We start from the raw sequence: 15,433 nt of genomic DNA on the forward strand, positions 1-15,433 counted from the left end.
AAATTCCAAGAATCTTAGTCTGCAAGGCGTCAATTTAGAATCAGTCAACATTTTTCTTCTTTAATCAATTGTTATTTTTTAACCGATGTAGATTATCCTGACCAGTTTTGTTTTCTTTTTTTGTTTTTTCTCTCTTTTGAAAAGTAATGTACCTTTCATGAATGCACTTTCTTTGTCCTTTATCGACATAATATCACATCACAACAGGTACGTGGAAAATAACGATATAACAGTGCTTGAGAATGGTACTTTTCTGGGTCTGGAACAACTGTGGTCTCTGTAAGTATTTGAATAGCATGCACCTTCACCTATAACTATTAAGAAAACCTATTTTGGTTTGGGTTGGTTTGATTTATTTCCGTATTAAATCAAATACAAGTGCAATACACATTTTCAAAGACACAAAGACAAAGAATAACAAGTGCAATTATTTAAAATGACAACATAACATTACACAAAATTAATAGATGAACATAAGAAATAGTAATATGCAGCAAACATATACTGATAATGTCAAAAAGATACATGTAGTAAGTATTTTTTCAAGTAAATATGAAAGACAATTGAAAGCAGGAGACCAACATCGTGAGCGGTTAAGCTCACAATTTCAATTGTAACTTGTTACCTGCAATTCAGTCACGTCGAATGCATGTGGTAATGCATGCCATCTCGACATGTGTTGTTTGAGCTATGAATTAAATATTGGTGTTTCAAAGACAAGACAGGCAAAAAATTAAAACGACTGATAAAAAAATGAGATATGGATTCAAATAGGTTTAAATAAGACACAATCATTGACACTGTCATGCATATGTTATACATTTCATGACCATTTATCATTTTGTCCTAATGTTAAGTGATATCTGTAGTATAATTATATTTCATTGCTTCCTTTTCAAAACTTTACAATAACCTTCCATTTTGGTTTTCCTTTGTAACGTATTATTAACAGATATCTCTCAAACAACAATATTACTTTCATCGAAGCTGGGGCATTTGATGGCTTGAAGAACCTCTGGTGGTTGTAAGTATAAACAAATAGCACTAAACGTGAAATGAATAATACCAAATAGAATAAAAGAATGACATTTTTCATCACTTCTTATTTTTGTTTCAACGCGTATTCCTCCCCTCACTATAATGTAGCATGCAAATAATAACGAAAATATGCTCCGTGGGTGTGTTGTACCTAACATAACTTAAACATTTTCGTTTATTGTCCCCGCCGAACGAGTTCGAGCAGGGGACTATGAAACGGGCTCCGTACGTGTGTGTGTCCGTCTGTCCGTCCGTCCGTCCGTCTGTCCGTCTGTGCGTCCGTGTGTGATCAAAATGTTCAATTTGCTACTTCTGTCATTTATGAGCCAATTTTGATTCTGTTTGCTTTATATGATAGCACTACATGGGAGCTTTGAAACTTCTACACAGAATTTCAGTTGTGACCTTTGACCTTGACCTTTGACCTTTATTGTACATTTTGCTTCAAAATGCTACTCCTTCGCCATTTCTAACCCGATTTCAATTCCGTTTGCTTTGTGTGATGGCACTAGGTGAGGGCTTCAAAACTTCTACACACAATTTTGACCTTTCACTTCTTTGACCTTTGACCTTGATTTTTGACCTATATTGTACATTGGCTACAAAATGCTACTCCTTCGCCATTTCTAACCCGATTTCGATTCCGTTTGCTTTATGTGATGGCACTAGGTGAGGGCTTCAAAACTTCTACACAGAATTTTGACCTTTGACTTCGTTGACCTTTGACCTTGACTTTTGACCTATGTTGTACATTTTGCTACAAAATGCTACTCCTTTGCCATTTCTAACCCGATTTCGATTCCGTTTGCTTTATGTGATGGCACTAGGTGAGGGCTTCAAAACTTCTACACACAATTTTGACCTTTGACCTTGATTTTTGACCTGTATTGTACATTTTGCTACAAAATGCTACTCCTTCGCTATTTCTAACCCAATTTCACTTCCGTTTGCTTTATGTGATGGCACTAGGTGAGGGCTTCAAAACTTCTACACAGAATTTTGACCTTTGACTTCTTTTACCTCTGACCTTGATTTTTGACCTATATTGTACATTGGCTACAAAATGCTACTCCTTCGCCATTTCTAACCCGATTTCGATTCCGTTTGCTTTATGTGATGGCACTAGGTGAGGGCTTCAAAACTTCTACACAGAATTTTGACCTTTGACTTCTTTGACCTCTGACCTTGATTTTTGACCTATATTGTACATTGGCTACAAAATGCTACTCCTTCGCCATTTCTAACCCGATTACGATTCTGTTTGCTTTATGTGATGGCACTAGGTGAGGGCTTCAAAACTTCTACACAGAATTTTGACCTTTGACTTCTTTGACCTTTGACCTTGATTTTTTACCTATATTGTACATTTTGCTACTAAATGCTACTTCCGGCGGGGACATGTATTACGCACCGCGTAATTTCTACTTTTCCTTGTTCCAATTTGTGTAGATGTAAATGTTTATAAAGAAACAATTTGGTCCAGCGATTGTGTAGCGTGTGTTTGTGTGTGTGACTGTGACTTGCAGTAAATTTGTTTTGTGTGGAACAAAACATTTATTACAACAGCATACGTGGACATTTGATTCGAGCAAATTTGTTATTATGTTGTTTTTCATGTCTTTGTTATAGAATTCTGGTGAATGCTGGTATACACAGGATTGAACGCAACACTTTCCACGGTCTGGAAACACTATTCTACATGTAAGTCATTTGTATTGAACAAAAAAAGAAAAAAAAAAGAAAGAGAAAATAAAAAAATCCACCCCTTTGAAATCGAGTGAGCAATATGAACTCGATCCAAACTGCGGGGTTTACACACACACAAACACACACACACGCATACACACACATACACACACATGCACACACAATATGTAATGTTTATGCTTATGTGTGTGTGAAAACGGTAAGGAAAATAACTTGAAGACAATTTATTTCTTCACACAGACCATTAATGGATAATGAGATAATCCTGTTTTCTTTTCTTCTTTTTTTTTCTTATAGGGATCTGTCAAAAAACAATCTCCGGATGATTGAAAGTAACTCATTTGAAAACCTTGAGACGCTGACAGAGTTGTGAGTAGAGTTGTCATGATTTTACCTTTTTCATAGGAAGTAATATCTGGAATCTCTTTGAAGATAATTTCGCAACATTGCGGCAATATAGGGTCCTCTGATTTGTATTACTATCGTATCCTTGTAAAATTACGACACATAACAGACAAAAGAGTAGTGATGAAAAATCAACAATAAGAAAAAAAAAACAACTTTTACTCAACTTGGAAGACGTGACCTCTAATTTTAATGTAAGTCTCCTCTCTCTCTCTTTCGTATATTTATATAAATATAAATGTGGTATAATACACATTTGCATGTATATTATATATGTATATATATATATATATATATATATATATATATATATATATTATATGTGACCCTGCACCTCAAAACAAACAAAAAGTCGCCAGACATGAATTTTTAGTTAAGACCATATTCTGAAAGAGCAGACTTTAAGCTTTAAAATAATGTATAGCTCAAATCAAATTGACTCTCCTAACCTATCTAAATATTGGAAAGAAAGCACAAACTCAAGAAAGGTGTGAGCTGAGAAAAAGAAGTTTTGAAGTACAGTGTCTATTCAAGCGCTCAATCTTTACCGAACCATGCTGGCTGTGCGATGAATGGGACAAAAAACAGGAAGTAAACCACCAGAGGAACAACAATGAAGGGATTATCAGATTAAACTGAAATTAAACATGCCTCATTAGCACATTATGTCAATAATTGATGCCAACTTTCAAAGCAGTAGCACTATCCTTTCAAAAGTTATTAGAGTTGAAAGTGAGGAGTGTGGACAAGGTTTTTCAGAAATGAGAAAGGGATTCTAAAGACACACCTAATCACACTATTCTACCAAAAATGTTCGAGATAAACTGCTAAAAAAAAAAAAACACTTTCCTGCCCGTTTTATGATACCAAATTTTAGCATAATGTAAAAGAAGACCCGCTCTTTCAGAAAATTTGAAAAAGTCAAGTTCTGCTGGGTTGACACATTTCACTTATTTTCAGTCCTCACGCAAAATCAGTGTGTGCGACTTTATGTTCGTTTTGAGGTGCACTGTCACATATATATGTAAGTTAATAGCGCTGCTAAAGCCGCTTAAAGTTCACAAAAAGGTCACTTCCCAACAGTATGACTACCTCTATCCTACGGCTGAGAATGTACCACGTCTGTAAGACTCACAAAGAAGGCTTCCCCCTCCGCCCCATAGTGGATTATATTGGATTCATCGGGTACAATACCTCACGGTCATTAGCAGACATATTGTCACCGTTGGGTAGGGAAGACAGATCATCATGTACACAATTCCAAGAACTTGGCAGAAGAGTTTAAGGACATCACACTCAAGGACAATAAAGTTCTGGTCTCGTCCGACGTCGTGAGCCTTTTCACCAACACCACAATCGGCCAATCCATCCAGATTGTGAAGGACAGACTTCAGATAGACTCCGAACTACTCACAGTGGACGGCATCATAAAGCTCCTCGAATTTATCTTGTCGACCACCTACTTCAGCTTTGACGGCAAGATATACCGCCAGAAATACGGAGCAGCTGCAATGGGCAGCCCTGTGTCCCCCATTGTCGCAAACATCTACATGGTGTCTTTGAAGAAGAAGCCATCGCCTCCGCTCATAATGACATCAAACCTAGAGTTTGGAAACGGTATTGGATGACATCCTTGCCATTGTATAAGCAGACACAGTCGACATACTCAAGGCACACTTGGACCAAGTTGATGACACAGGCAGTATCAAATTCACTCATGAGCTAGAGGTTGATAACTCCATCCCTTTCCTGGACACCAAGATCACCAAAAGACCGGATGGCACAACCAAGATGGTCGTCTACAGGAAAAAAGACACACACGGGACAGTACCTGAACTTCCAATCACACCATCCAATCCGCAAACTCATGGATAGAGCTCACTGCATCGTCGATGAGGAGGCAGAACTGAAGGCAGAGGAAGAATACATCCAGTCCTCTCTCAGGAAATGTGGATACCCTGGCTGGTCCTTCAAGAAAACCAAAAGAAAAAGTGGGAAAATCAAACCAAGAAGAACTCACACACTAAACCAACCAATCAGAGGAGGAAGTTGGTAACCATCCGATATGTAAAGGGTACCTCGGAAGCCTTGCAAAGAATTTACCAGAAATACCACATCTCCACAGTATTCAGGCCACACAAGAAACTCAGGAACATCTTAGTACACCCAAAAGACAAAAGATCCATTGATGACCAAGCGGGGGTAGTTTACCAGATTCCATGTGGGAACTGTGATGAAGCTACATTGGAGAAACAGCCAGGAAATTCGGTACCAGGAAAAATGAACACAAACAAGAGATGGACAGTTAGTGCATCCTACTTCACATGAGGAAAAGGGAAGAAAGGAATCCACCTCCCACATGCACAAGTCGGCCATCAGCGACCATGTGGCCACTGAAAACCACCACATCAACTGGAAGAAGGGTTCCATCCTAGCCAGAGACTCTGGAAAAACCTCAAGCTGGATAAGGGAAGCCATTCACATTCGCAAACAACAAGAGGAAAGCTTCAACCGAGACCTGGGGCAATACTCACTTTCCTCAATATGCGATCCCATTCTCTCAGATCGGCGTGCGCCAGCTACGTCGGCCCAGGGGAAGTCCTTCTCACAGCGCTCGATCTGAAGAAGCCTGCAGAGCTAGCAGAGTCTTATCAAACGAACGTTCATCCAGTATATATATGTATATATATATATATATATATATATATATATATATATATATATATATATATGTGTATGTGTGTGTGTCTGTGTGTGTGTCTGTGTGTTTGTCTGTGTAAATTAATTTTGCATGGGTATGAATCAAAACTATCAAAAAACTTTCTTGTGATCTCTTTTTGGGAACGCGTAGAGATCTTTCTCGTAATGGCATCATCGAAATCAAAGGGGACGCCTTCGTTGGTTTGGAAAACCTCGTCACGTTGTAAGTGTTTTTGGTAATGCTTCCCTTTGTTGTAAATGACAAAACAAAATGTTTTAGATTTATGAAAGAAGTATCACAGCAGTGTTATGATTTTTTTAAAGGAAAAATCGGCTACCTTTTTGCATATATACGGTTGTTTTTGTTTTATTTTATTCTGTTTTTGAAAAAAAAAAACGCCGACATTTAAACTCAGCATTCAATTACACATAAAGGCGGTTGGGAATTACCTTACGTCAATTCAAATACAAAAAGCAAACAACAGAACAAGAACAACTTCACAGAGTAAACAAATTATTGTGCAAAAGATATCAAATTCTGGAATTGTCTTTCACAAATACCTCACTTCTTTTATTTTCTAAGGTGAAACTGCTTTCTTTTGTACCCCTTGTTATCAAATGTTTTGGACAGTCGTAAGGTGAATGATAATTGGTTATTGATCTGTAATGTCTCCGGTACTTTTTCGTCTCTTACTACAAAAAAAAAAAATCCTCCTTTAATACTAATCCGTAGAAAATGTAAGTAAGGCGTAATGACGTTGTGGCTTTGACAGCGCTTGCTTTCAGATATAGTACATATTTATGCATAATATGAAGATTGTGCATTCAATAGAAAGAAGCAAACGATGCTACTCCGGAATACAGACTACTTTCGTTATGTTTTGCCTCTCGTTTGTAAGTGTCATATGTAAATGTAATATTAAAAAACTCCTTTTAAAAATCTTATTTGGACTTGTTTAGTTGGGCAAACCTTAGGAAAGGGAAAACACAGCAAAACATTTTCTTTTTTTTAAACTAAAATTTATCAAATCACCTCCACCTTTAGTTTCTGCACACTTTCCCTACGAAAAAAGAGCCTTTTGTAAGTATATTAAAATGCATTGCCTTACATAATATTATAGTACAGTACAAAAAAAAAAAAACAAACAAAAACGAACGGTTGGCTGATCCATTGATTTGACTTTTTTTCGTTTATTATCTTTCCTTGACAGGGATCTTTCTCATAATAATATATCGGCTATTGACAGCAGAACATTTAAGGATCTTGACAGTCTTTACGCCTTGTAAGTACGCAGAGCTGCTTTGTTGTTGTTATTGTTGTTGTTGTTGTTGTTGTTGTTGTTGTTGGTTGTTGTTGTTGTTGTGGCCAGCGATTTTTACAAGAAACGAAGTGGGACAATTATGATAATTAAAGCTTATCGTCTGCAAAAAATCAGAAACAATAAAAATGTAACCTTTATTAGACGTTAATATAAAAAAAAATAAACCAAGGCATTTAAAGTTAATATTCTATGGAAGCTCCCTGATCACTAAACTCCTAGTCATGTGTTACACAGGCATTTTGAACCCTAACTCCATCTGGAACGGTTTGAATGAATCGTAGAACCTGACAAACTTGAAACTTGGTATATTCATTTAGTACCTTCGGTCTATAACCATATCCACGTATCAATCATCCATGCCGGCTGTTGCATAAAGCTTCTGTTGAATTTTCCCGCTCACTTGCATCTCTGCTATCCTGTGGAAGAGAAAAAAAAAAGGGGGGGGGGGGACGGCTGAGAGGTTAAGACCACGCGGATAAAATCGGATGCTTCCATACACGTGGGAGGATCGAAACCAGCCTAGCAGGAGTGCCCTTTGGCAAGGCACTGTCTTTATCCTCGTTGCTAAGACCACATGCAGTCTTTCGGAAGAGACTTGAGGCCGTCTGGTACCGTATGTAGAAGAGCAATACCCTAACGCACGTATTAGAAGAACCCACTTCTTTTCTCTCGTGTAGAGCAGGGTGAAATCCCAGTGAAATCTTCAAATGCGAAAAAAACAGCAACTAATATTTGCAAGAGCCTTTACGATTGAAGGAGGTAGATTAACATGAACAAGAAGAAGAGAGAAAGAAAGAACAAAAATATGATAAACTTTTAGTTATAAATAACATTTATAACCTGCAGGAAAGTCAACCTATCAAAATGCATGGACGTGATAATATGACAGTCAAGTATTAAAGAAACAATCTAACATTGGAGCAACGAAATTACTTCATTTCTATTCATTTTTTTTTCGACTATCCCATTTCCACTAGTACCTTCCATGTGTTTTATATGGTTACAGTGTTCCGTGTGTTTGTATGCGGTTTTCCTGTTTGGATGTTTATTTGGCTATGTCTTCTAGAGTGTTACGATCCTTAACTTTTGTTTGTGGTTACGAATGTTTATTACACTTCCTTGTATCGGTTTCTCGTATGCAGAAATTTGTCGACGAACTTCATTCAGCGCCTGCTACCCAACTCCTTCTCGAATCAGGCGCAGCTGACCTATTTGTAAGTTGTATGATGTTTGCTTGTTGGCTCACATCATTGCCGGGCTTTGCCGGACCGGACGCATACGTTAATACATCAGTATTTCCTTGTAGGCTATTGTTGGCGATGGACAGTGACTCCTTATAATTTGCGTGTATTCAAGTCAGCACTGTATACACAGAGCATAGAATAAGGGAAGGATGTAAGTTTAAATGCTCCATACATTGCTGTTAATGTTTTTTATTCACTTCAGTTAATTTACCATTTACTGATGAAACTAAAAACCCAGCATTACTGCTTTAAAATAGCTTAAATGTGAGTTAGGGATCGAAACAGCCACTGGATGTAAGTTTAAATGCTCCATACATTGCTGTTAATGTTTTTTATTCACTTCAGTTAATTTACTCTTTGCTGATGAAACTAAAAACCCAGCATTACTGCTTTAAAATAGCTTAAATGTGAGTTAGGGATCGAAACAGCCACTGTAACATTTTGAATTGGTAGAATTGATATTAAGTATCGTTGAATATACGAAATGTGAACAAAATTTATGATAAAAATGCTTCTAGACTAAAACATCTACAGTTATGGTTACTGAGTAAAAAAAAAATACAGATACCTCCTTATATTTTAGGCTTTATCGCGAAAATCTTAAATGATCGAATGCTTTGTGATACAACAGACGTACACATATGCATTAAATGTCGTATCTTGAAGAAGAAAATCACTGTTCCCAAAGGTAACCAGGACCTTTAATGGCAGCCATGCTGATTGACATTTCTTATTGTGCTTAACTCGTTCACTTTCAGGGATCTCAGTTACAACCCAATCACAGTCGTCGAACCGAATGCATTTGCCAACCTCTCCAGACTTGAGTACCTGTGAGTTACCTTAAAATCAAACAGAAATATGTCCCGATATCACCTCGTCAAGCATTCACCAACAAATGTGTACTTGTTGAAACAAAGAAAGCATGGATTCTTGATTATTATGTATATTCCATGCATTCCACAAAGCGAAAATGAATGTATGAACATTAAAGTGCAAAATAGGGAGATGTTAGGGTTATAAGACCTCAAAGCAGAATGAATGAGTAGTTAGTAATACTGAAAATAAAGATTTATGCAAGAACAAAATAAGATATGACCACGTTAATTTCTATTATTATGTTAGAATGTTCGAAAATGTATTTCTTTACTGCCTCAGGTAAAAATACCTTATTTCAAAAGAGTAATTCGAAATATGTAAACCTCTGAATTTTGAACGGGAGTAGTGTTTACCTTTGTTTTTGATAGATACACTCAAAATATGCTTGAAACTGTCAGAAATCTTTGAAAATGTCAGAAAGAAACAGCGGAAACGTTGATGGATAAATGTCTAAACAAATCCTGTTGCTTGAAAATGTGCTAGAAAAAAAATTGTTGAGAATTTTCAAGATTTCTTTTTTCTTGATAGCATTAACTTGTACCCTGCACAGCGCTGCATTTTCGGACTTCTTTTTTTTCACTCTATTCCAATTTCTGCGAAAACATTCTTTTAACTTTGATGAGGATTTCTTTTTCTTTATGATAATACAGATACTATCAGTACAAAAGAAAAGATCCACTTTAACGTTTAGATAGCTTTTGTTTGACATTTTACTTTTCAGTGTGTCTGATATTGATTTAGTATTCTCATGTTCCTTGGGAATATAAAACAAAACAACAATGTATACACACTTTTATAGTCATGCATCTTCAAATTACTGAGCAGAATTCTATAGATAGATCTAATGAAACAACCAATATCCTTATGAGGACGATGGATGCACATTATCTTCATTAAAAGCCCATTCCGGGTAAACGGCAAATACGGCTTAAACCAAGTACATATCGTTGGTAGTTGAATAGGATGTTTGCCTTTTTTGTCTTTTATTCATGTTTAGACTTCTAGCAGGAGCGGAACTCAGAATTGTGGACGGAAACACAGTTTCTCCTCTGAAGTCTTTGAAAGCTCTGTAAGTGTGACTCACTGCATGCCCCTCGCACTGAAGTTGCGTCTGTTTGTATACTATATATGTATGTGTGTGTGTGTGTGTGTGTGTGTGTGTGTGTGTGTGTGTGTGTGAGTGTGTGTACGCGTGCGCGTGAGTAGGTGTGTGGGTGCATGAGTGCGTGTGTACGTGTGTGTGTGTGTGTTTTGTTCTTCTTGATCATATTTAGTATCAAGTTATGTATTATCATTTCTGAAATCACAATAGAATGAAAGTAAGTTATCCTATCGAACTCTTAGATTATCGAATCTAAAGAAATACTGATTTCAAGACAAGACAAAGTAACATAATTATCATTATGACTCGTTCACATTTACTTTGTCCTATGTTCCTTTACAGACGAAAAGTATCGTGCGGCATGTTCTCACATTTGTCTTGAGCCGTATAGAGTACAATGTGTGATGACAATGTCATTCATCGCTATGGAAACTTGTTTTAAACAACCTCACCTGGCCCGAATATTTCTGAATATTATTGTTGCTAACCATGCTCGCAATGGTGACCCAAGCTATAACAAAAATCCTGACATCATCACTTCAGTGGTCTTTAACTCTTTATGTGCCACGTTCGCACGTCCGACTCAGTCGACGGCGTGCCAACTTCGCATATTCTGCTCAACAAACAAAACCGCCAATACCGATCGATAAATTGCTAATCACTGCTAATCCCGCGGCACAATGAAAGCGTTTCTCGTGCTTTTGTTCCTCTCATATACGGCTTGCATTCTATGTGTAATAATTGACTATCAAGCGGTGTTCCCACCTAGATTTGCTCGTACATTCTAAGTTTCTTTCCCGGTTTTATGTGCAAAAGTCATGCCTTTACAGTAATGTAGCAACTGGTCATTCAACAGAAAAATTGAAAATAGATTCGTCATACAATTTATATCGAAACAAAGCTTGGCATTCCTCTTTAACTTTGCCTGATATTATGCTCATCTTAACAGAAATTAGTAGAAGTTATACAAATTGGAAAAACAGAATTCTTTCTCAAAGCATGACTACCTTCCTGTCTCAGAATAACGTGGCACACAGGGGGTTTCGACCATGGCACATAAAGAGTTAAAGATTGCGTGATCTTGCAAGTTCCTCTCAAATTCTCTCGATGAAATAGAGTAGACAAATCTTCAAGCATTAATAAAGTCTCAAAAGACATGAATATACTTCCTTCATATTAGGTTCCATTTTCTCGCAGAGTCACTTGAAACATCATAACATACATGTTTTTTGCACGTATATTTTCTATACATTTATTATATACTATATTATAATTATGTATTCAAACAGGATGTATTGATATTGCATGTATGTATAAATATACCCATGAACATACATGAATACGTTCATGTGGTCACGATCCCTACGTGCTTTGTGGCATTCATACTGCTCCACGCTTTGTTTCGTCATTCATAACGTGGTTTAAGTCAGGACATGAAAAAACGGTTTACACATTATGTTACCACAAGATTAGTTTTACTTTTCTTTAATGAAACCAAGTCAAATAATGTGATATGAAAATATTTCCCATACGTGCGTTAACATAGAAAATATGTATTTAACGATCAAGAGAAATAGGGTACACACAGTGGCATCCCATTAAAATTTGTACATTATGCATTACTGTAAAGATAACGATCTATAACTGAAAGCGTGGTACAGTTAGCAGAGGCATACTGTTTGCAGCATGGTACTGTACGTTGTTAATCAACAGAAGAGTGAATGTTCGCAGTGATACTACCGGCAGTGCATACTTTTTCATGATTCCCTTCATGTTTATGCTATCTCTCTTCCAATTCTCTAACAACTATATAGATCCACATCTGATACACGCCTCTGCTGCCTACTCCAGGATCGTATGAACACCACCTGTACGTCAACCGTTCCATCGAACCCACTAGACACCTGTGGTAGTCTCTTTCCAAGTGGTGTATTGAGAGTGTTTGGCTGGTTGATGGGGTTAAGCGCCCTAATCGGCAACTGCGGGGTGCTATACTATCGTCTTTATCACGAACAAGACAGCAGGGCCCAAAATCAACTAATAGCAAACCTCGCTGTGGCAGATTGTGTAATGGCTGTGTACATGATAGTGGTAACGTCGGCAGACCTTCATTTTGGGTCAAACTACTTTTTGGCTGCTCCACTCTGGCGGGATTCGGTAATGTGCAAGTTTGCAGGCTCTCTGGCATTCCTTTCGAGTGAAGCATCCGTAATCAGTCTCTCCCTCATCACACTTGATAGATTCACATGCATTGTCTTTCCGTTTGGCAGTTGGAGAATGACCCATCGCATGTGTAGAATCATTCTCAGCATCACTTGGATCATCGTGTTGGTTATTTCTATCCCCTCGATGATAGATAGCTCAAAGATTCCTGATTTCTACGGGCAATCTGATGTGTGCATCGGGCTTCCCCTGCACTTGACGTCTGGTGAAACTGGTGTCTTAGTTACAACGAAGGAATCGGAATGGAGTAGGGATTACACTGTCACTTTCTTGCCTCTAGACAACGCAAAACGTCCTCCTTGGCTTTACTCAATCGTTGTGTTTATCGGCATTAACCTTTTTTCTTTCATCTTCATTGCAATTTGCTATATTATCATGTTCATTAAAGTGAGGCGGTCAAGCAAAGCGACCAAAAACACCGCCTCTCGGTCACGTGAGATCAAAGTGGCTCGCAGAATGGCGATTCTGATCGGAACTGATTTTGCCTGCTGGATGCCCATCATTTTAATGGGTATCTTAAGTCAGACGAACACAGTCGACATACCAACAACTCTCTATGCCTGGAGTGTCATCTTCATTCTACCTATCAACTCCTCCCTAAATCCGATGCTTTACACTTTTATGTATTACCTTGATAAAGGCAAAAAACCTCCCAAAAACAGGAGGGCATGAATCTTTGTTTGACCCTGACAGGTTTGCAGAAAACGTACGCATCATAGACTATGATGGTGAAATTACATGATTCGAAATATTGACAAATAATAACCTGCGTAGAATCGTTCTGTAGAGCCGGAGATCTGTGTAGTCTCATAAACGAAGTACTGATGGGAGACGGGTTGTGACTTACTTTACAAAAGCACTGTTTAATAGGACAGGTTTAAGCGGACGTAATTTTGAAACTCACTTTTCACCATATATCGCACCAGCAAAAAGAATAATTCATACAACTGTATGTATATATATATATATATATATATATACACAAATATAGGTACCTTTCCTTGCTCACAGAGATATTATGATGACGGGCTGATTCGTTGAGTGCACTGAAATGCTTAGCTTGTAGTTTAATGTGAATTAATATAGATAACATAATATAACAAAAGAAACAGCGTAGGCAACGAATATTCCCCGCTTTTCCAAATATTCGTTATTAAACTTTATTAGGATTATTTGGTGATACAGATATTCCATTTATTTTACTTCATACAAAAAAAAAAAGAACGGACATACATGCACGCACAGAAGAAATTCCATCATTAAAGAAACATTTATTTTTTGAGTAATTTCTCAAGTTGACATTCAGATAACATGCTTTAGGTAAGGCTTGTTCACGAAAAGCGTGAATAAAGACACAATCATAAATGATTGAAAATGCTTTGTATTTCAAGCTTTGTAAGGCTTTAAAGTAGGATCAGCTGTCAATTACGGCAAAATAGATGGTTGCAATTTCTTCAGTGTCCGCCTTTTTATCGATGCAGTGCGAAGGCAGTCATTGGTAATAATCAAGATTCCAGTTATCATAACACCATAACGTTGATTTGTCGTATATGACAATCATTCAGTTTCAATATTTTGACATCTCGTAGCCATATTTTTTGTTTTCAATTTCGGATGTAAAGGGACATAGAACCACTTCTAACCTGTCCTTTTCAGATGTTAGTGCAAAACATTGTTACGTAAATAGGCCTACACGACTTACCTAATGTAAAAAGAGATGATTTTTGTTGTTGCCTTTTTTCTTTCTGCTCATTATATCAGCGGTCTCTTAAATGAAAGGATTCTAGGTTTGGATCCTACGATCCTAAGATTAATGCAATGTTAAAAAACTTCGCTTAATAGCAAGAAAACAAACAAAACATGCCCTATAAATAAATCCGATGTACTTCATGGAACAGATTTACAATCAATCTTGATCTTACCTTTGATTCATGGAGTTCAGCTTGATAAATCAGGCGCAAATTTAATCGCAACCCTTTATGAAGCTGTTCTGAATTACATTCCCTATATCAAATCACTATTTTGTACATTATATTCAGTAATCTTGGACATCTCGAAGCAAATTTGCTGCATCCCTTGATAAAACAGCTTAAAATGGGGCTGAATAGAGCGATGTAAAAGACTATATACACATTATAATTATGTCGCTTTCCTTGCTCACAGAAATATTATGATGACGGGCTGATTCGTTGAGTGCACTGAAATGCTTAGCTTTTAGTTTGATGTGAATTAATCTATACATAACATAAAATAACAAAAGAAACAACGTAGGCAACGAACATTCCCCACTTTTCCAAATATTTTTTATTAAACTTTGTTAGGATTATTTGGTGATATTGATATTCCATTTATTTTACTTTCTACAAAAAAAAGAACGGACATACATGCACGCAGAGAAGAAATTCGTCATTAAAGAAGCAGTTACTTTTTTAGTACTTTCTCAAGTTGACATTCAGATAACATGCTTTAGGTAAGGCTTGTTAACGAATAGCGTGAATAAAGACACAATCGTGACTGATTGAAAATGCTTTTTATTTCAAACTATTGTAAGGCTTCAAAATAGGATCAGCTGTCAATTACGGCAAAATAGATGCTTGCAATTTCTTCAGTGTTTGCGGCTTTATCGATGCAGTGGAAAAGCAGTCATTGGTGATAATCAAGATTTCATTCATTATACCACCATAACGTTGATTTGTCGTATATTACAATCATTCAGTTTCAATATTTTCACATCACGTAGCCATTTTGTTTTTCGTTCAATTTCAGATGTAAAGGGACATAGAACCACATCTAAACTGTCCTTTTCAGATGTTAGT

The 15,433-nt window shown here is 37.0% G+C and overlaps 1 protein-coding gene across 3 annotated transcripts in view; it reads left to right on the forward strand.

Moving 5' to 3' along the window:
- The window catches only part of LOC139719054 (uncharacterized), a 36,978-nt gene extending 23,480 nt beyond the window's left edge, over positions 1–13,498 (forward strand). For 2 of the 3 annotated variants that reach the window (XM_071630496.1, XM_071630497.1), the window contains 10 exons: positions 208–279; positions 953–1,024; positions 2,668–2,739; positions 3,043–3,114; positions 6,002–6,073; positions 7,062–7,133; positions 8,315–8,386; positions 9,175–9,246; positions 10,290–10,361; positions 12,209–13,498. In XM_071630496.1, the coding sequence (XP_071486597.1) occupies positions 208–279; positions 953–1,024; positions 2,668–2,739; positions 3,043–3,114; positions 6,002–6,073; positions 7,062–7,133; positions 8,315–8,386; positions 9,175–9,246; positions 10,290–10,361; positions 12,209–13,289 (1,729 nt within the window). In that variant the 3' untranslated portion in view covers positions 13,290–13,498. Of the gene's footprint in view, positions 1–207; positions 280–952; positions 1,025–2,667; positions 2,740–3,042; positions 3,115–6,001; positions 6,074–7,061; positions 7,134–8,314; positions 8,387–9,174; positions 9,247–10,289; positions 10,480–12,208 lie in introns of those variants that run through there. The other variant, XM_071630498.1, reaches the window with a different exon arrangement.
- Positions 13,499–15,433: the final 1,935 nt, after the last annotated feature.

This window comes from Diadema antillarum, unplaced genomic scaffold (assembly GCF_040938485.1).
Source record: "Diadema antillarum isolate AM-2024a unplaced genomic scaffold, OU_Dant_1.0 scf00000103, whole genome shotgun sequence".
Classification (NCBI taxonomy): domain Eukaryota; kingdom Metazoa; phylum Echinodermata; class Echinoidea; order Diadematoida; family Diadematidae; genus Diadema; species Diadema antillarum.